The sequence below is a fragment of the Ruditapes philippinarum genome, unplaced genomic scaffold (assembly GCF_026571515.1).
Source record: "Ruditapes philippinarum isolate M1 unplaced genomic scaffold, ASM2657151v2 ctg446_1_1_1_1, whole genome shotgun sequence".
Classification (NCBI taxonomy): Eukaryota; Metazoa; Mollusca; class Bivalvia; order Venerida; family Veneridae; genus Ruditapes; species Ruditapes philippinarum.
The window spans coordinates 274,663-296,275 of NW_026862956.1; the positions used below are offsets into that span (position 1 = coordinate 274,663).

The window sequence follows — 21,613 nt, forward strand, 5'->3', positions numbered from 1 at the left end:
TTCTTTTTCTTTTCTATAAAAATGTCTTTTCAGCATTGTTTTCAAGATATATGAATTTGCTTTTCACATGGTCTAAAATGCTCAGTATAAATTTGCCCATGTTAAAATGATTCTAATGTTTATAAGACACACAGTTGATTGGCTTGTGACACATTTTCCAATCATGTGATTTTACTTTGTCATTTGAAACAACTTGTCATGTTAAAACATTGTCATGTTTTGTGAAGATGAAAATAATATGAAAATAATGTTTTGATAAAACTGCAATGTTGTTTTGTGACGTAAACCTGCATGTAATTACTAGAAAAATTAATGAATTAAACTTGTAACATCACTCAACAATATCTGTACAATTACATGATGTTGCTAGTAAAATCAGTAATATTTAGTGAAATTTATCCCTTACTAAGCTAAATATCTTCAATAGACTTGTCAGTATTTCAGTCTGGACAAAACCATTGATCATTTTTATGGAAAATTAAAAAAAAAAATTACTGAGTGAATAGCAAACAGTACAAACAGATCATGATCAGATGGCACATATGTGTCAGCTATTCTTGGTCTGCATTGGTTGAATAGTTATCTCGAGTCGCCGCCAGGAGGCTAAGGGTTAAAGGAGTGTGTGATATTTTGTTGTTTATTAAAGCATACCAAGATTGTCATTACGTCAAACTCTTGTTATGTAATTGGGTAGATATAATTGATTGTTCTTACAAATCTTTTAACAGAAAATACTTAACAATTTGAAACAATGAAAAATTTAAAAAAAGATTAAGAGTATTACGAAATGAATTATATTATAATTTGAAGCATTAAGTGTAGAGAAATCTTAATAAGATGATATTATCAGGAATGGTTTGTTTGATGTTCCTCTCTTTCAAATTATGGTCTGGTACAATGAAAGCCTTTATATACTCTTCCTTAACTCTTGCGTGGTCAATGCTTCCAGTTATACATACATAGCTAGTGTTGTCTCAAACTTCTGCAGTATTTTGATGTATCTGAAACTGATGCTGTTTTCAATTATGGTATTAATATGCTTGTTTGCTTTAATATTATTTTTATAATAATTTTTACCATAATTTTCCCATACAAATCAATCAAGTGGCGGCATGGCCAAGTGGTCAACGCGTCAGACTAGTAATCTCATGATCGCTAGCTGCATGGGTTCAAACCCCGTCCGGGGCAAGTCGTTGTTTCCTTGAGCAAGAAACTTTACACTAATTGCTCAGTACTGGTTGGTTCCAGGAACGGATTCAAAAAGTGTGACTATAAGCTTATAGCTTCCTACACAATCGAACTAAAAATAAATTCTTTATAAACCAAATCAATCAAGAAAAAGGCTTTGACCATGTTAATCATATAGCAACATTTGATGCAAATTATTTCCTTTTATGAAAAATTAATACTAAGTATCTAAATTTATTGTTTTAAATTGTCTTTTGCAAAAAAATTGTTATACAGTTTAAAAAAAAATCAAAAGTAGATATTTCTTGAAATTCCTTCAAATTAAACCTAGAGTATTATTGATATGAAATGATATGAAAACTGATTTACATTCCTTGCATACGATATTATATAATTATGGCATTTCTAGATTGAGAGAGATGAAGACAATCCTGTAATTGAGGACACCGTTGATCGTATAACTCCTTCTACAGGAGAAATGTCTGAGAAACAGGTGAAATACCTGATCTGCATGCGCTTTATACGTTACTCATTCTAATCATCTTTTTATAGCATGTGACTAATATTATAACCATTACAATGGCCATTGTTGATGATTAAGAATAAAGGATAAATAATGATTCCTAAAATTGACTAATTACGGTTATCCTTTCTTTTGTATATGGAGAGACGTATATTTGTTCTATCCTTGCTAGAGACTCTTCTTCAGATTTTGTTATATAGCTTTTCTGACCCTTTACATTAATGACCAGATAAGTTTTATTTATCAAAGCTAATGATGCAAGGGGACAATTACATTGGCCAATTTGTTTAGAATCTTTATTATACATTGAACATATACAACATAACATTATTCAACAAAGAAAGACTGGATTAGAAAATAGGTAAAAGATAATTTTATCACTTCTTCTCCAGAAGGACCATTTAAGTATAAATAATATATATATATTTAATAGTACAGATATTGAAAATATTAATAAGATATATGACTTGCCTTTGTAATGGTTTATCAATATTAATCACATGCATTTTAACATTTCTATACATATAACAATGTGTTTAAAGGCTTTATATATACCAATATATATATTTATACTCTTGTACACTATCCACTTGACATGTATTCTTATTTCTGCATGCATACAGGTGTTTAAAACACCCAAACACAAATAAATTTGGAACAAATCACTAACTCCATGTAAAAAGTTGTTTTTGTTAAATGTATATTTTTAATTTGTTATACAAAATAGATAACAGTAAAATATTATTATCACAGTGTGAACCTTATATCATTAAGTTCACAGTAAATATAGCTTTATTTAATGGACAGTAAATATAGCTTTATTTAATAGATAATTTTACACTGTCTTTGACCTCCTTTAATAAAACACTATTTGTTATGCTTAGGTATGCATGTTTAGTTGTTGCCAATCATTGAAATTGTAGTGAAAATCTGTTTGTGACAATTTTATGTTAAATGTTTGTTGTGTGATTTTTTTGCCTTATTGCATTTATATCACCTTTAAATTGTTTAACCCAGGTCAGAGGTCATGAACTTCATTTTAATTAGTTTGGGGAATTTAAGAGCTTTGTGTTTGGATGTTTTTAAATAGTTTATTTGTTGTTCTGTCTGATGATCTGCATGTGTTAGTTAAGTATTAAACAAATGTTGTTAGCTTACCAGTATATATCATGAAGGTAAATAACTGTGATTAGAAATAACATGATATACATGTAGTTCCTTAATATTATTATCATCAACTAAAAATCAAACTTTTAATTGTGGAAAACATATACTTAACCGGTTATCAGTTATAATTGTAATATGAAAACAGCATAAGAAATGAAATGAATATAGGTTATTGAAAGTAAGTTGTATACAGATAAACCTGTGAACAAAGGCCACCTAAGGGAGAGACAAATGAGCCGTGACACGACAAAACCAACATAATGGGTTTGCGACCAGCATGGAGTCAGACCAGTCTGCGCATCTGCACAGTCTGATCAGGATCCATGCTATTTGCTATCAGTTTCGGTACTTGTAATAGGGTTTTTAAGCGAACAGCATGGATCCTGATCAGACTGCGCAGATGCACAGGCTGGTCTGGATCCATGCTGGTCGCAAACGCATTATGTTGGTTTTGTTGTGACACGGTTCAAATCATGATCTTGAAAGACAAGTGGTCTTTATTTGGTGGTTACTTTATTTGGTTTTTGTGTAGCCTGGCTACAGAGTAACGGTAACATACTGGAATCAATTCTCCATCATCTGTCTGTTCGTACAAACTCAGGGGTACTTGTGTGAATAGGAGAACAATAGGAAACAGTATATTTTCTTTGATCCTTTTCATTTCGTTTTTACGTAAAATGACTAAAAAGATCAAAAGAAAAGTTACATAAGTACCATTTCATAAGTACATCCATCTGTCTGTCTATCCCAGAATTTGTGTGGACTACTTTTCAAAAACTACTGATACATTTTCATCCAAACTTTACTGGAGTGATCAGTACCAAGTCTTATTGTGATTACTATTAAGCTGACAGCATTTTCTAGCTAATTGAATCTTGTGAGAGTTGTGACCCTTTAATGATTTTTGTTTTTAAAGATTTTTGGACTGCTTTATATATACCACAAATGCTATTGCATTGAAACTTCAAAGCATTGATTGATACCTCAAGTACTAGTACATATTACACAAGTTTTCCTGTAGCATGATGTTATGGCCCTTGAATAAAAAAGGTTTTTTGGCCTATTAATGATTTTTGTGTTGCCAGCTACACAGAAGTTAATACTTGCTACAAAGTAGCCGTTACATTTTTGGGGTCTGTCTTTTCATTTGCGTGTCTGTTCATCAAAAAACTTATCTAGACTACTTTTCAAAAACTACTGGTGTAATTTCATCCAAATTTGACCAGAATGATAAGTACCAAGTCTAGTAGTGCATATCAGCATTTTACAGTTCAGTGATTTTTGTCAGAGTTAAGGCCTAAAATGTTTTGTTTTTTTAAAGTTTTGATCTGACTACCTCTCTTATACTACAACTTCAATTTGTGTGAAACTTTACAGGATTGATCTTGTATTAATGAAGGGTTATCAAAATGTGGTCTTTATTTGTAGAGTTATCTGTATTCAGAGGTGGTCTTTATCACAGGTTTGACTGTATACCAATACTTTATAATTTTACAAGTCTGTATATAAAAGTATGGATTGTATGCTTATTTGTTGTATGTTCTTCATTGCCTTTATTCAGACCTATTCCTGTGTTTTGTTTAGCTTCGAGTCCTTAAAAAAGTGCAACCCGTGCATGTATCTGTACTTTTGTACAAATCTTTATCAATTACATTTTAGTCCATTGTCAACATTTTAACTTTTTTGCTTTTTAATTTTTTCAAGATATTGAAAGTGGCCGTAAACTGATTATTTTAAAATAATGTTACATTTTATTATCCAATTTATGACCTGATCATATAGGATAAAATTTAGGTTCATTTAGGATGCTAATTGGTGGAGTAACTTGGTGATATTATATGTATGAAATCATTATTAACACAATACACTGATAGATATAGAAAATCCTAGAAATCTCACCATTTCTGGATAACACTTCCTAATATAATCTTGACCTTTAACTTCAGTATACAGTTTAACTTTATCAGAACTTAATTCTTAAGTAAAATAGATAATCATTGTTTTACTTTAATAATGCAGTTGTACAGGTTTTTTTAACATTGTTGGTAAATTTGATGCATACAGATTTTTATGTCTTCTTTCTATTGTTAGAACAGTGTTGTTGGTAATAAGCATTGTTATTTATATTGTTATTATGTACATAATACATCATATTTTCATTATAATAATCCATCATAATTTTGTAAAACGTTCCCAGAATGTGTATAATAGATGTATAAGTATTTTATGTTTGATTTATTGTAGTTAAATCTACAGAAGTTGAACACTACTCCAAATTACAATAGTAAAATTGGTGCAATAAAGGACCGTGTAAAAAAATGGGAGAAAAAGTGTTCCGAGTAAGTAACTGTTACATTTTCAGTAATGCCATGATTGTAAGCTCAATTACTTGAAAAGTATAGTGTCTGCATTCATATCAATGTCCTCTTTGTTTCTTACTGTCTTTTTGTCACCCCGTGCTTAGAGTAATTGCTTAGAACCTATGTTCACCATCACCAGGAAATTCTGACCTTAATTATGATTTTGATAAAATAATGCACCTTTTTTACTTTGTCTTTTTCATAGACATGCTCTTAATTGCACTTTTAATTACTAGGAATAGTCATGCATATCATCAAGTATCATTACAACTCTTTAAAAATTTTCCTTTCATTAATTGTCAAAATATTATTTAGCGATGAAGTATATCAGGTAATTTTTATTTAAAACAGAATAGAGGCATTCTACAAGGAAACTGTAGCAAGATTTCGAGAGTCAGCAAACACTCTTGTCAATAGAATGGTGTTAGAACTAGAGTCAGGTGGTAATGTGAGGTTTGAGGAAGGCTCACCTTCAGATTTATGGTATTCTTTATGTGTTGTCACCGTAATAGTTTTATTCTTTTAATGCTTAGAAGTACCTTGTATCATAGCTGAGAGACCCTTTTGTTCGAAATGTGTTTGGGATAAATCATATACTTAATGCAGCACATTTAAGAACTAGAGTGTGGTTATAAGTTACCTGTCCTGAAGTTACCACACTACCTATAGGCTAGGGAATACAAAAATCGAAAATTGAATGGCACTTTATTCATTTTTAGAATTTATGATTAAATCTACAGTTAAAAATTCAAAAATCCTATTTTCATACTCTAGATAAATTAATAGAATAAAAATGATTCTCCATAGCAGATACTCAACTCTTCATTTCTTTGGCATTCAATGTGTCAGTCAAAATATGTGCACTTACTGAACCAGTCACCTTTGGGCTGTGACTAGAAACCCCACTCTGCAAATAAACTTGAGACTTTATTGGGAGGTGCATATTGTGTACAATACACCATTTCTTAAAATTATCTAATAACTTATAAATAATATATTATCTTTATTGTTAGGTTTGGTTAGGTTTGGTTCTTTATGTGCAGAAAATGTTAATTTGTTTATCGATTCTATGTTGATATAGATTTTTTTTCCAATTTGAAAATGAAAGACAAGAAAATCAAAAGTCAGATCAAAGTTAGGTGAGTTATGTTTTATAATGTGTTATATTTCTAGGTTTACATCTTGCCATGATTTGGTCTTGTCTCGGTTCTGTGCAGCTGATTTTAGAGAGCATGGCATTGTGGGTATAAAGGTACGACGTATTATACGGTTACACAATCGTACATTACGACATAGGTTTGATGAAAAACTTATGTCAATAGTAGATGATGCTGACGGGGAATACTATATCTCAAACAGGTAAACTTAAAGCTGCCACTTACTATCAATATCGAGTGTACTGTAACAGGGTGATTACTTTATTTTGTCTACCATGTTATTCTATGAGAACAATTTTGTCTCATGTTGTCTTTTGAATAGTTATGATTTTATGTTTATGTATAAATTGTACTGTGCATTTATCCACTAAAATTTTCAGTTATTTGTTATAATAATCATGCATACTTTATAGTAAGAATGAGATTAATGCATAAAGTTGTGTTGCAATATAAGAAAACAATGAAATTAACTGAAGAAAAAAGTATGGTTTTCTTTTTTCTTTAGAAATTTAGGCTACAAGAAGTTGTTAGAATATTTGTTTTGGATGTGGGACCCATCTTTACCTGGTGGTTGTAATGAACCAGAAAGAATACTCGAGGAGGGATTCATGGATGCTGAAAATTACATGGTATATGCACTTTTAATTTTTTTAGCTCACCTGTCAGAAAGTGACAGGGTGAGCTTTTGTGATCGCTTTTCGTCCGGCGTCCGTCCGGCGTCCGTCCGAGCCAACATTTGATTATTATGAGCTTCATTCCGAAGTTAAATAAAGAACATAAACTCATAAAATTCAAATTAAGAGCTATTTTTTTGGTTTTATGAGCTTATTTTGCTTATGGACGTTGGTCCAGGTGGTGTTTATGAGCTCATTTGCCTCATAAACATCAAATTTTGGTACGGACGTCCGTAAACTTTTACTTTAAAATGACATCTCTTCATAAACCACTAAGCCAATTTCATCCAAACTTCACAGGAATGTTCCTTTGGTGGTCACCTTTGAAAATTGTTCAAAGAATTTAATTCCATGCAGAACTCTGGTTGCCATGGCAACCAAAAGAAAAAAACTTTAAATATCTTCTTCTAAAAAATCCTAAGAGCTAGAGCTTAGATATTTGGCATGAAACATCTTCTAGTGAGTGTCTACCAAGTTTGTTCAAATAAAAGCCCTAGGGTCAAAATTGGCCCCGTCCCAGGGGGTCATTGATTTTCCCTAAATGCATATAGTAAAAACTTAAAAAATCTTCTTTTAAAGAACCCAAAGAGCTAGAGCTAAGATATATAGCATGAAACATCCTCTAATGGGTGTCTATCAAGTTTGTTCAAATAAAAGCCCTGGAGTCAAAATTGGTCCCGCCCAGGGGGTCATTGATTTTCCCTATATGCATATAGTAAAAACTTAAAAATCTTCTTTTAAAGAACCCAGAAAGCTAGAGCTAAGATATTTAGCATGAAACATGTTCTAATGGATGTCTATCAAGTTTGTTCAAATAAGAGCCCTGGGGTCAAAATTGGCCCCGCCCCGGGGGTCATTGATTTTCCTTATATGTGTATTGCAAAAAGTTAAAAAATCTTCTTTGAAAAAAAACAAAAAGCTAGAGTTTATATACTAAGCTTGAAACATCATCTAGTGAGTGTCTACAAAGTTTGTTCAAATAAAAGCCCTGGGGTCAAAATTGGCCCCGCCCGGGGGGACATTGATTTTCCTTATATGTGTATAGCAAAAACTTAAAAATCTTCTTTGAAAAAACCCGAATAGCTAGAGTTTAGATATTAAGTATGAAACATTTTCTAGTAAGTGTCTACAAAGATTGTTCAAATAAAAGCCCTTGGGTCAAAACTTGCCCTGCCCCAGGTGTGTCATTGTTTTTAACTATATGTGTAAAGACAAAAACTTGACCAGCTGGACCTTAGATGTTTAGCATGAAACATCTTCTAATGGGTGTCTAGCAAGTTTGTTCAAATAAAAGCCCTGGGGTTTAAACTGGCCCCGCTCTGGGGGCCTATATACAGGTGAGCGACTTCAGGGCCATCATGGCCCTCTTGTTTTAGCTCACCTGTCAGAAAGTGACAGGGTGAGCTTTTGTGATCGCTTTTCGTCCGGCGTTCGTCCGGCGTCCGTCATCCGTCCGTCCGTAAACTTTTACTTTAAATGACATCTCCTCATAAACCACTAAGCCAATTTCATCCAAACTTCACAGGAATGTTCCTTTGGTGGTCACCTTTAAAAATTGTTCAAAGAATTTAATTCCATGCTGAACTCTGGTTACCATGGCAACCAAAAGAAAAAACTTTAAATATCTTCTTTTAAAAAACCCATAGAGCTAGCGCTTAGATATTTGGCATGAAACATCTTCTAGTGAGTGGCTACCAAGTTTGTTCAAATAAAAGCCCTGGGGTCAAAATTGGCCCCGCCCCAGGGGGTCATTGATTTTCCCTATATGCATATAGTAAAAACTTAAAAAATCTTCTTTTAAAGAACCCAAAGAGCTAGAGCTAAGATATTTAGGATGAAACATCTTCTAATGAGTGACTACCAAGGTTGTTCAAATAAAAGCCCTGAGGTCAAAATTGGCCCCGCCCCTGGGGGTCATTGATTTTCCCTATATGCATATAGTAAAACTTAAAAATCTTCTTTTAAAGAACTCAAAGAGCTAGAGCTAAGATATTTAGCAGGAAACATGTTCTAATGGGTGTCTACAAAGTTTGTTCAAATAAAAGCCCTGGGGTTAAAATTGGCCCCGACCCGGGGGTCATTGATTTTCCTTATATGTGTATAGCAAAAACTTAAAAAATCTTCTTTGAAAAAACCAAAATAGCTAGTGTTTAGATATTAAGTATGAAACATCTTCTAGTGAGTGTCTACAAAGTTTGTTCAAATAAAAGCCCTGGTGTCAAAATTGGCCCCGCCCCGGGGGTCATTGATTTTCCTTATATGTGTATGACAAAAACTTAAAAACCTTCTTTGAAAAAACCAAAATAGCTAGAGTTTAGATATTAAGTATGAAACATCTTCTAGTAAGTGTCTACAAAGTTTGTTCAAATAAAAGCCCTTGGGTCAAAACTGGCCCTGCCCAAGAGGTGTCATTTTTTTTAATTATATGTGTATAGTAAAAAAATCTTCTTTTAAAAAACCCAATGAGCTAGAGGTAAGATTTTTAACATGAAACATCTTCTTGTGGGTGTCTACTAAGTTTGTACAAATAAAAGCCCTTGGGTTAAAATTGGTTCTGCCGGGGGGTGCAAAGGTCATTGTTTTACGTTATATGTGTGTAGTAAAAACTTAACATCATGAAACATCTTCTAATAGGTGTCTTCCAAGTTTGTTCAAATAAAAGCCCTGGGGTTTAAACTGGCCCCTCTCCGGAGGGCCTATATACAGGTGAGCGACCTCTGGGCTATCATGGCCCTCTTGTTTATTTAAAGCCAGAGATAGCCTATACATTTCTATATTCTGCAATGTTTAAATTCTAGTAGTAAATACGTATTCATACATTGGAAAGTTCCTTATTCCTAATAATACATTTATATTATTTCTGCAGGTTAAAGGCTGGTATGCCTTTTTTAAGTAGAGTTTATAATAGTTATCTTCCTTGCATGTTTTAATTTTTAAATAATTTAAAATTTTTATTATTCTTTTTGACACATTAAAATGTGCTGCAATTTTATTTACTTTAAATAAATATATACTCTTCACTTGACAATTAAGAAGGTTTTTGTAAGATTGTTTTTAACATGATTATGTTTGGAACAATGGTAGAATTTTAATGACACAAATGATAATTTTATTTCAGAAACTTGGTAGAGATGGTGCTGTACCTTTAAGTAACAGCCTGAGTTTGGCAGACAGACATCGAATATCTCATCTCATACATAAAAACAGGGGCAAAGATATTCAAGAGTTCTGTCCCTTTAAATATGGTACAAATGCTATTTTACATTTTTTTATGCCCACCTTCGAAGAAGATGGGGTATATTGTTTTGCTAATGTCTGTCTGTCCATTGGTAGACCACATGGTTTCCGCTGATTATCTTAAAAACCATTTATCACAAAGTCTTCGTATTTCACATAGTGATTGGTCATAACTTTAAGATGACCCCTATTGATTTTGGGGTTACAAGGTCAAAGGTCAAGGTATTCATCACAAAGTATTCATATGTCACATAGTGATTAGTCATAACTTGTAGATGACCTCTATAGATTTAAGGGTCACTAGGTCAAAGGTCAAGGTCACAGGGACCTTGAATGGTAGTATGTTTTTAACTTATTATCTTGGTTATTATTTATCACAAAGTCTTCATATTTCACATATTAATTGGTCATAACAAGTAGATGACCCCTATTGATTTAGGGGTCACCAGGTGAAAGGTCAAGGTCACAGGGGCCATACATGTTTGAATGCTTTCCGCTCACTATCTTGGTTACTATTTATCACAAAGTCTTCATATGTCACATATTGATTGGTCATAACTAGTAGATAACCCCTGTAGATTTAAGGGTCACCAGGTGAAAGGTCAAGGTCACAGGGTCCTATGATTTCAGCTCATTTTCTTGAGAGCTAGTTATCACAAAGTCTTCATATTTCACATAGTGATTGGTCATAACTAGTAGATGACCCGTATTGTTTTTGGGGTCACTAGTTCAAAGGTCAAGGTCACAGGGGCCTTAAATGTCAGAATGGTTTCCTCTTATTAACTTGAAAACTATGCATCACAAAGTCTTCATATTTCACATACTGATTGGTCATAACTAGTAAGTGACCCCTGTTGATTATGGGGTCACTAGGTCAAAAGGTCCTTGAATGTTAGTATGGTTTCTGCTCATTATCTTGAAAGCTATTTATCACAAAGCCTTCATTTTTCTAATATTGATTTGTCATAACTATTAGATGACCCCTATTAATTTTGGGTCACTAGTTCAAAGGTCAAGGTCACAGGGCTCTTAAATGTCAGAATGGTTTCCTCTCATTATCTTGAAAACTATTCATCACAAAGTTTTCATATTTTTCTTTTTTCCATAACTAAACACTTCCATGTATCCATTTATGGCCAGTTTCTATAGCAAAATAACCAATAATGTGAGTCAGGGACTAGAAGGGGGGGCATATGTGTCGTTCGACATTTCTTGCTATATTTTAAAATATATTACCTATTTCAAGCATTTTATAAAAAGAATGAAAGAAAATAAAAACTATAAAACATATATAACTCAACAAGTTCTTTTTTTCTTGAACAATTGGTTTTCTGAATTTATTATCTTCAAGTGAGCAATATTTCTTTCAATGAGTGTATTGTTAATTACAAAATACAAGACCTACGTATGCAGTTAATATTTTCTCCCTGAAATTTATATACTTCCATTAAATTTGGTCCATTAAATTTGAAAAGTATCTTTATAGATTATTAATCTTCAACTCAATAACATATGTTTTTCAGGTCAGCTAGTCATTTCTAAAGTTTACCTGGGTAAAAATGCCAAAGCTTTAGATGAAAAACAGTAAGTTTACATTAATGTTTTCTCTTTACTTCCTTTATATTAGTATGAAAATTTGCCTTTTTTTGGTGCAATATGTAACTGTAATAATTGTTAGAAATTAGATTAACATTATAAAATTTTAATTATTGAAATTTATCACAGCAGTAGTAAATGGAAGGTTTATCTGTAAGCATATTATTTTTACAGGATTCAACAAAGTTCATATTCTAAGTTAGATGCTGTATACAGACCCAGGAAAATGTGTATCAATCATGATAAAAGTAAGAGTTGTCTATTTTGTTTCATTCATTCCTGTTTGATACTATGCTAGATTTTAATAATGAGGTCTCAAACAATGATTACATTTACAATACATATTTTTGAAAATACTTGAAATAAAATATTTATCTGTAACTTGAAGCATGGCCAAGGATTTTTAATCCTAACCTCTGTTGGTTTGAGTTCTAATTGGTAGTTTATTTTTATGTGAGGAAGCTGTCTATATGAAGAAATTTGGTCTTACTAAGTTGCTTAACTGTATAAATTTGTAATAGTGTACTTACTGCTATCTAGGCTGTAGATTTGTTAATCACAAAAGGTATGAGTAACCTGTTATTATTCTATTTCAGATATAATGAATATGGATAGTAATTCTTGTGAGTGTAGTTCAAGGCAGTGTGAATGGTACATATTTAATAATGATTTGGTGCTTCCAGAATACATAGTAGAGTTTGAATATATAACCAAGGTAAATATATAATGCCCTTATGTCAATTTAAATGATAAAATACCTAAATATAATTTATCTTATTCTTTTGATCACATTCATATAGGGATACCCTGAGTGAAGAAACTATGTTACATGTATATATCTCATTGTCATGAAAAAGAAACTGTGTGGAGACCGCTCATTTTTCTCTTCCCTGACATTGTCTCAGATACACATATGTATGTTCAATTTCTATTTCATCTAAAGAAAATTGGTAACAGACTTATAGTTTTTAAGAAATAGTTGAAATGAAAGCTCTTGTCGAGTATGGTTAAACTTGACACTTTAACTTGTCATCTAATTTATACCTTGTTTATCACTTTGGAATTTTCTCAATATTTCAATTATAAGGGAATTGGTGGGAAATGTCCAGGGAATTGCTTGCTGTTATTTATATATTGTTTTGATTTGTCTGTCATCAAGATGAGGCCAAAGTCTCCATTTGCTGATTTCAACCAAGTGTTACTAGATTACAAAGACTGTACCTACCCAAACCCACCTCACCAAGAAAATGATAAAATGGTGGATAGTGATGTTCTGAGCATGGAACCTCAGTGTAAACCAAGACCTAGGTTAGTTTTCCTTTATACATATAGATTTGTAATAATTTTATAAGGTACACAATTTTCTATAATGTACCAAAGGGATTGGATTTTGTGTCTTCCGTGTTATACACTTTTCTTGCTATGTGTGTTTATCTCTTTTACATTTTGGACAATTTGGATTAAGTGAAGGACAATTTAGATGTAATTGAGGACAATTTGTACAAGCATAGGATGATTTGGAATTGTTTTTGCTTGTTCCATAAATTTTTGTTAAACAAGGTAATAGCAAACTCATTACACACTAATGATTACTTTTGTAAACAGTAATCTTCGGATATCATAATTCACATTGGGTTTTATTTCAGGTTAATAGCATTGACAGATGAGTTACTGTTAAAGATAACAGGTCAAGAAGAACTAGATCACATCACTGTGTTAAATCTCCATGGTAATGGTCTGACTAAATTAAAATCTCTACAACCACTCAGGATGTTGAAAAGACTGATAGTCAGTTTTAATGAGCTTACTAGACTTGATGAACTTGCTCACATGGTAAAACTACAATTTTTCCATGCCAATTTTTTAGGGCAGTTTTTTTTTGACAGAACTCTTTTATAGTTTATTTTTGTAAAAAACTTTGTGATAACATAAGGCAGTGAAATACTTCTATATCTTTTATGTAAATATGAGGTGTTTGTTTGATTGGGTTTTTACGTCACATCAACACAGTATAGGTCATATCGCGACTTTCCAGCTTTACTGGTGGAGGAAGACCTCAGGTGCCCCTCAATGCATTATTTCAGGCTTGAATGGGCACCTGAGTAGAACCACCGACGTTCCATAAGCTAACTGGATAGCTTCCTCACATAATAGAATCCAAAGTCCCTGTCGGAATTCGAACCCACAGCGGTGTGGAGCAAGTGGTTTGAAGTCAACGACCTTAACCACTCGGCCATGGACGACCTAAATATGAGTTGAAAACGGAATTGATTTTAAACATTATTAGGTTTTTAAAACTTGTTTTTCTTACTGTTTAAATGTTACTGAGCTTCATTATCCTGTAATCAAAGAGTTGTTGAATTTCACTTATGTGCCACTTCATTTTATGTCATATATTTTTTCTTGATACAATTGAATAGTGATTTTAAAATGTAACTTCATACTTTTTATATTCAGGGAATAGAACAACTTGATGCCAGTTTCAACAAGATTGTAACACTAGAGGGAATAAAGGTTAGTGACCTCTATATTTTCTTTTAAATTTGTTTTGAATTAACACGATAGTATTGCATTTAGGCGTAACTATTCTAAGAATTAATAGGCTTATCATAGACACCTGGACATAAACTACTTTCATTAAGTTTATGGAATATATGTATATTTTTCTATATATTGTATTACAGAGTTTACATAAGTTACGGATGTTAGACTTGAGTTGGAATAAGCTGATCAATACCAAAGATGAGCTGTCTACACTGAGGAAACACACGCCAAATATCAATACCCTTGATGTCCGACATAACCCCTGGCAGAAGGTATATTTAACATTTTAACTAAAATAAACATTTGTGGTCTTTACTTTTAGTACAAAGAAAGCTTCTTACTAAACTAAGTGTGTTTTGTAAGAGTTTATAAAAATACAAAGTTTACTGTATAAGGGGTTAAATTTAGCAACATGGAAATATTTGCGATTTTTGCGAATTGAAATTATTCTCAAATAATTGATCACTCAAAAATTATTTTTTATATTTTATATGAAAAACTAATAAAGACTTAAGTAATCTTGAAGCAAAAGATTGCTCCTCTTAAATTTTTGTCTGAAGTGTTTATATAGATATTGATTATCAATAATCTTTTTATTATGCCCCAGGGCATATAGTGATTGAACTGTCCGTCCGTCCGTCTGTCCTGAGGTTAACCTAGAACGGTAAGTTGGATTTTTCTTAAGTTCTACCTGTACCAATGGCTGCTAAGTTTACACACTTACTAATAAATACAAAGTACATGATCTGGGCAAGTTACATAACTCTGGCTTTCATATTTACCAAGTTATTGCCCTTTTCAGCACTTAGAAAATGAATAATGGTTAACCTAAAACGGCAAGTTGGAAATATCTTAAGTTCTATCTATACTAATGGCTTTATAATTTCCACACTTACTGATCAATACAAAGTACATGATATTGCCAAGTTATATAACTGTGTCATCCATATTTCCCAGTTATTTCCCTTTTTTCACTTTGAAAATAAGGCCTTGTCTGGTTAACCTATTTCAGCAAGTTGGATTTATCTTAAATTTCTCCTAATTGCTTAATTTCTTTAATGATATCTTTCATAATTAGTAGGTGAATACCTTTGACGGTCCTCTAATTTTTTGTGGAGTAAGCGATCTCTAGGGTCAAGGTCAAGGTCACTGGTTTAAAAAATAAATATAAACATTTTTGCTCATACAGCCTTTATATTTTAGATGATGTCTTAGTTTAATACAAACATGCCAAGGGAGGTCCTCCTTCTTTGGGTGTAGTAAGGGGTCATTTGTATCAAGGTCAATGTTACCAATGTCAAGGTCACCAATGATAAAAATGGATTTTTACATTTTTACAGGTGTATTGACCTTATTCTATAGACAGATGTTATTTATAATTGATAGAAACATAAACTTTGATTGAGTTAGTGGTCAGTTGGGTCAAGGTCACCAGTGCTAAAAATAGATTTTTACACTTTTGCCCATACAGCCTTTATTTATTGACAGATGTATTTCATATTTGGTAGGAAGATAACTTACATGGTATTCTTCTTTTGGATAGAGTTAGAGGTCAGTTTGGTTAAGGTCACCAGTGCTCAAAATAGATTTTTACACTTTTGCCCATACAGCCTTTATTTAATGATAGATGTATTTCATATTTGGTAGGAAGATAATTTGCATGAAGTTGAATATTTTTCAACTTCACAAGTCAGAGCAATGACTTGGCAACTTATATTTTTCACAATTACAAACTGCCATGACTTTGTCAAGCTATATAACTTGTGTTTACAATTTTTTGGCAATTTTTCTGTCCATAACTGAGTGAATGGGTAAACATTTTTTGAAATATTGCTACTGACAAGAATCTGAGCCGGGGGCATTTGTGTTTAACAAACACGTTCTTGTTAATTAAGTTATTATTACATATTAAAGATATAAAATTTAATTATTTTCCAGCCTGACAAATTGAGGTTGAGAATTATTGGGAGATTAAAATCCTTGACAGTATTAAATGGTCATTCAGTGACAGAAACTGAATCATCGTCAGCACTCAGGGTGGCTGCTGGGTCTCGAATCTCACAAGTGTCATTGTTGACCCATGCCAGGACTGACCATAATAAACCAAGGTCACTAAGTCTCAAACTTACAGCACAGGTGCTCTCAAGTATAAGTAGAAATAAACCAGAGAAAGTTGGAGACCATGATACACATTGGTATTCCAAGGTAAAGATTTATATTATTGCAATTTTTTAATAAAGTTCTTTTTTAAAATTTCACATTATGTTGATTTTCATTTATATACTACATTTCTTCTTTTTTGTATAAATGAACTTTTTTACTGTTTTAAAATTTAGGCCCTTTTTCTGAATGCCAGCATATTTTTTCTTCTAGAAATTAATTTAATTTTGATAATTTGGAGTTAAATCATATGATTTATAAAAATTGTGTATTTTGTTTTGAATAACATTTTAAAAAACAATGTATCTTTGTGCCAAATTTTGGAATATTAACATATAGACTGTTAAGTTTTGCTAAGTGCACATACAAGTGTGACAATATTATCTTTTTTTCTAAATTGTGTTGCTTTGGAACTAAGGACAATGAAATTTTGGTTTGATTATAAAGTTTCTGATTTGTTTTTATCAATATTGAACACTATATTTCAGATTACCTCATTAAACTTAGATGATCAGTATATCACTAAACTGTCCAACATGGAGAAACTGGAGCATCTCAAGTTTGCTTCATTCAACAACAATGATATTACAAAAATTGAGGTATATTTCTTTCTATCTGTAAATTTTGTTGTGAACATACAAATACTGATACAGATTTTTAACCAGGTTTTCAACGAAAACCGGGTTATTGTAATGCCGAAGTCGGCGGGCGGGTAGGCGGACGCGCGGGCGTCAACTTTTGGTTTCCGCTCAATACTTTTAGTTTGCTTTGGCCTATTGACACCAAACTTGGTGTATGGATAGCTTATATCAAGAGGCAGCTTGGGATTGCTACCCAGGTGTCTGTGATCAAGGTCAAGGTCACTGTTACTAAAAATAGAAATTCAGTTTCCGCTCAATAACTTGAGTTTGCTTTGACCTATTGACACCAAACTTGGTGTATGGATAGCTAATATCAAGAGGCAGCTTGGGATTGCTACCCAGGTGTCTGTGATCAAGGTCAAGGTCACTGTTACTAAAAATAGAAATTCAGTTTCCGCTCAATAACTTGAGTTTGCTTTGGCCTATTGACACCAAACTTGGTGTATGGATAGCTTATATCAAGAGGCAGCTTGGGATTGCTACCCAGGTGTCTGTGATCAAGGTCAAGGTCACTGTTACTAAAAATAGAAATTCAGTTTCCGCTCTATAACTTGAGTTTGCTTTGGCCTATTGACACCTAACTTGGTGTATGGATAGCTTATATCAAGAGGCAGCTTGGGATTGCTACCCAGGTGTCTGTTATCAAGGTCAAGGTCACTGTTACTAAAAATAGAAATTCAGTTTCTGCTCAATAACTCAAGTTTGCTTTGGCCTATTGACAAACCAAACTTGTGTATGGATAGCTTATATCAAAGAGGCAGCTTGGGATTGCTATCCAGGTGTCTGTGATTAAGGTCAACCTTTTGACAATCAAACAATAAACTGTTATTGCTTAACGTTAGGAAATATCCTGGGGCAAATTCCAAAAAAGGGCAAAAATTTGCTTACATATAAGGAATTTTAATTTCACTCCTTTTTAACTTCCAGTTTTAAACTTATGAAAAAAACCTATTTGATTTGTCTAGTAATTTTTTAAACTTTGGTTCATTGACAAACTTAAAAAAGGTTTCCCCCAATTTGCGGTTTCCCCTTGTTCTTATCATTACAATTAAAATTTTTGCTTGTTTTTTTTTAAACTTCTTTCTTTTCAAATTCAAAATATATGTTTATTAAACAACAAAACCCGAAGAAAATTTCAAAAGTTTTAAAAGACCCATTTTAAAATTGGTACAATTTTATTGAAATTAAAATTTTTATAAAAATTTTAAAAAATTTTAAGTTTTTCTTTTGTAATGTCCCTTTTCCTTTTGAATTATTTTTTAAAAAGGCTTTGGTTTTTTTTTGCTCTTATGGTTATGATTCTTGCTTGTTGTTTAAAAATATTCAGTGCTATAAGAATTTTTGTTTTAAAACAGGAAAGGACATACAAGAACTTTTTATGTTTACATTTGTTTAGCAAAACTTATTGCTCCCTTTTTTAAAAATTATTGGTTTAAATTTCTTGTTTAAAGAATTCAATAATTTGAAAAAGAAAATTTTACTTCTATTAATCCAGGGTTTTGACAATTCTGCCTAAAACTTGAAAATTATTTTTTTGAAAAATAATGTATTGTTAAATTATTTATCAAAGTTGACCCCCATTCAAAAAGAAAACTAAACATGTTTTTGGCAAACTTTTTATTTAAACTGTGTTTTTTATATTTATTGGTTTTTTGTTTTTAAATTTTTGCCTGTTATTCAGTTTGGTTTAGAGAAGTAAATTAAAACTGAAAATATATACTGGATTCATGTTACAAAACCACTTTTGGAATATTATTGTTTTTTTGGAATAAAAATGACCAATATCAGGGTTGTTCCATTTAAATTAAATCATGAAAAATTTGTTTGGGAAAAATTATATGCATAGGATAATTGGGTTACATCAGTGTTTTATCATTTTTTACATGCGTTAACAATTAATGAATTATAATTTACAATTTACCCCTTTTAACTTTGTTGGCATAAAATCTTCCTGTGTTTATTTTAAAACAAATAAAAAAATATTTGTATTTGTTGCATGGATTTTTTCAATATAAAATTGTAAAATTTACTCTACAATACTTTAAATTTTTGTTTTTAAAAAAACTTTGGTTGGTTTTTAAATATACCCTCAAAATCTTGCCCCTCTTATTTATTGAATTCGTTTAATTCAAAATGGTATAGAAAATTTAAGGTATTTTTATGATTATAGTAAACTATAATTTCTTATTAATAGCCTCAGTTTGATTTAGTAAGAATGTTAGCAAAACTTCATTACCAGTATTGTTTTTCCAGGGTTTGACAAACTTGGTAATTCTGGACATGTTTGGTAATCCAGTGGCCAATGACAGTGATAACTACCGACTGTTTGTAATATATCACCTCAAAACACTCAAAGCTCTTGATGGATCTGCTATTGTAAGTTAAACTTAAATTTTTTCTATTTTGTCTAAGAATTCTTTACTTTTTTAGTCATTTGAATATATAACTTTCATTTATAGCTTGTCTGTATGAAGAATAGTGGGCTACTATGCTAACTAAGATATTGTTTTGCTAGCAACTTTATTTGCAACAACCACAAAAAATATTCATTTGAGACTTAAAGGCACATTATGCCTCAGAAACAAATAAATTTTTACTTTTTTAGAAAGTAGAAAAAAAGTTGGTTAAAGTAATTGGCGATTGTGTTAAAGTACACTTAAAATAAAAAGTTTTTGAAAAATAAAAGCATTTTTGGGGCATATGAGCCTTGAAAGAGGACAATAGTTGAACCTTTTTCCTGGGGAGAAAATAAAATTCACATGTATACAAGACTTACAAGATTAATTTATTCTATTAATATTAACAGGAAGCAGTCGAGGGTAATAGTGCACGGGACATGTTTGGTGGGCGATTGACACCTGACTTTGTAGCAGAGAAACTAGGTCACTCAAATTTCCTAGAGGTGAGAGAAATGGATTTACCCAGTAGTGGTATCAGGATTGTAGACCTTGGTCCTGGTGATGTCTTCCTTAACCTCAGAAGGTAGGAATTTACCACATTGTTCAAGTCTGTGAAATTATAAATGTCAATATAAATTATCATGTGTAGGTTTGCTTGTTTTATGATTGTCATAATTAAATACCAACAGTGTTTTTATTGTATATCTATAAAGTGTTTAACATATTTCACTTATCAATGAAAACATGTCCATTTATTTAATGGTTTCACTTTACTTTCAAATATTTTAAGCTTTCTTTTTTTTTTTTAAATCTCATTATTGAGTTATATATTTGGATACAGGACTGAAAATGGCTAGCTTAATGGGGTTTTTGTTTTGAAATAAACACATCTCAGAGTGTCAGTTATATATTTCTACATTTTCAGTATAAACTTAGAGCACAACAACCTCACATCCTTCAGTGGACTTATAAATCTTCCAAATCTCAGGGTAAGTTTTACAATTTACTGTATGGAGGTAACTTACATGAACTCATAGACAAAACAATGATTGTAACAACTGTCATTACATATAAAGTAGAATTTTAAAATATTTGGTGTCCATAAGGATGTCTGTAAGTTAATCTTTCAAATACATGTAGTTGTCATAACCTTTGAAAATATCTTTTTTTAAGTGCATACATGAATTCTTTATCAGTATTATAAATGAATGTTATAATGAAATGAGTGGCATTGTGTTTGTTATGTAAAAGCATCATTTAAATGTAAGTACTTGTATATTTCTGGTTTTGTTTGAGCCCAGTCTTAATAAATGCTTGTTTAAAGTTCAAGAAACCATTGGAAACTGTTTAAAATATGTTTTGAATCATTTTTCACAGGTATTATGTCTCAACCACAATCGTATTGAATGTATAATGCCAAAACCAAAGCAGCCAAACAAACAAAAGTCTACCAACAATGCTACAAATGCATTACGTAATGGTGTAGATCTCTACAATAATGACATGAATCTGTCTCCAGTGCTAGAAAACCTAGAAGTGCTACATTTAGGGTAAGTTTTTAGTATGCTTTTTAGGGTGAAATAAATTTACTGTATTTCTTCAATAAGAAATGTGTCACATATATTTGTTCTATTGTTATTACAAAATGTATGTTTTGTAATCTGTGTTTAAGAAATAAAAGAAATGTTCAGTTCTATTTCATGTGAAGTATAACACAAGTTTTCTGATTCTGACATTCATATATTAAGAAGGGAGGGGAACAATATCTGCACATTACAATAGATATTTAAATATTTATTAGTTCAGCAGAAGAAATAATAAAATGGCTGATTGCCCAACATGGAAATTAGATATTTGTAAGATAAGGATTTATGCAAAAATAATTACATTTTAGGTGTTTATAATGCAGTACACAGCCATTTTATGCCATTTTGCTTATTGAAATTATACATATAGAAAATGATCTA

General features: G+C 31.6%; 1 protein-coding gene across 1 annotated transcript in view; it reads left to right on the forward strand.

The window, feature by feature from the left end:
- Positions 1 to 21,613, forward strand: part of LOC132720738 (leucine-rich repeat-containing protein 9-like) — a 58,705-nt gene that overhangs the window by 15,111 nt on the left and 21,981 nt on the right. The window contains exons 8-26 of the mRNA XM_060704932.1: positions 1,598 to 1,681; positions 5,123 to 5,217; positions 5,590 to 5,721; positions 6,412 to 6,597; positions 6,901 to 7,024; positions 10,188 to 10,314; positions 11,830 to 11,890; positions 12,077 to 12,150; positions 12,499 to 12,617; positions 13,062 to 13,210; positions 13,549 to 13,735; positions 14,360 to 14,416; positions 14,587 to 14,718; positions 16,385 to 16,651; positions 17,095 to 17,205; positions 19,501 to 19,623; positions 20,054 to 20,229; positions 20,572 to 20,635; positions 21,024 to 21,196. Of these exons, the coding sequence (XP_060560915.1) occupies positions 1,598 to 1,681; positions 5,123 to 5,217; positions 5,590 to 5,721; positions 6,412 to 6,597; positions 6,901 to 7,024; positions 10,188 to 10,314; positions 11,830 to 11,890; positions 12,077 to 12,150; positions 12,499 to 12,617; positions 13,062 to 13,210; positions 13,549 to 13,735; positions 14,360 to 14,416; positions 14,587 to 14,718; positions 16,385 to 16,651; positions 17,095 to 17,205; positions 19,501 to 19,623; positions 20,054 to 20,229; positions 20,572 to 20,635; positions 21,024 to 21,196 (2,441 nt within the window). The remainder of the gene's footprint in view (positions 1 to 1,597; positions 1,682 to 5,122; positions 5,218 to 5,589; positions 5,722 to 6,411; positions 6,598 to 6,900; positions 7,025 to 10,187; positions 10,315 to 11,829; positions 11,891 to 12,076; positions 12,151 to 12,498; positions 12,618 to 13,061; positions 13,211 to 13,548; positions 13,736 to 14,359; positions 14,417 to 14,586; positions 14,719 to 16,384; positions 16,652 to 17,094; positions 17,206 to 19,500; positions 19,624 to 20,053; positions 20,230 to 20,571; positions 20,636 to 21,023; positions 21,197 to 21,613) is intronic.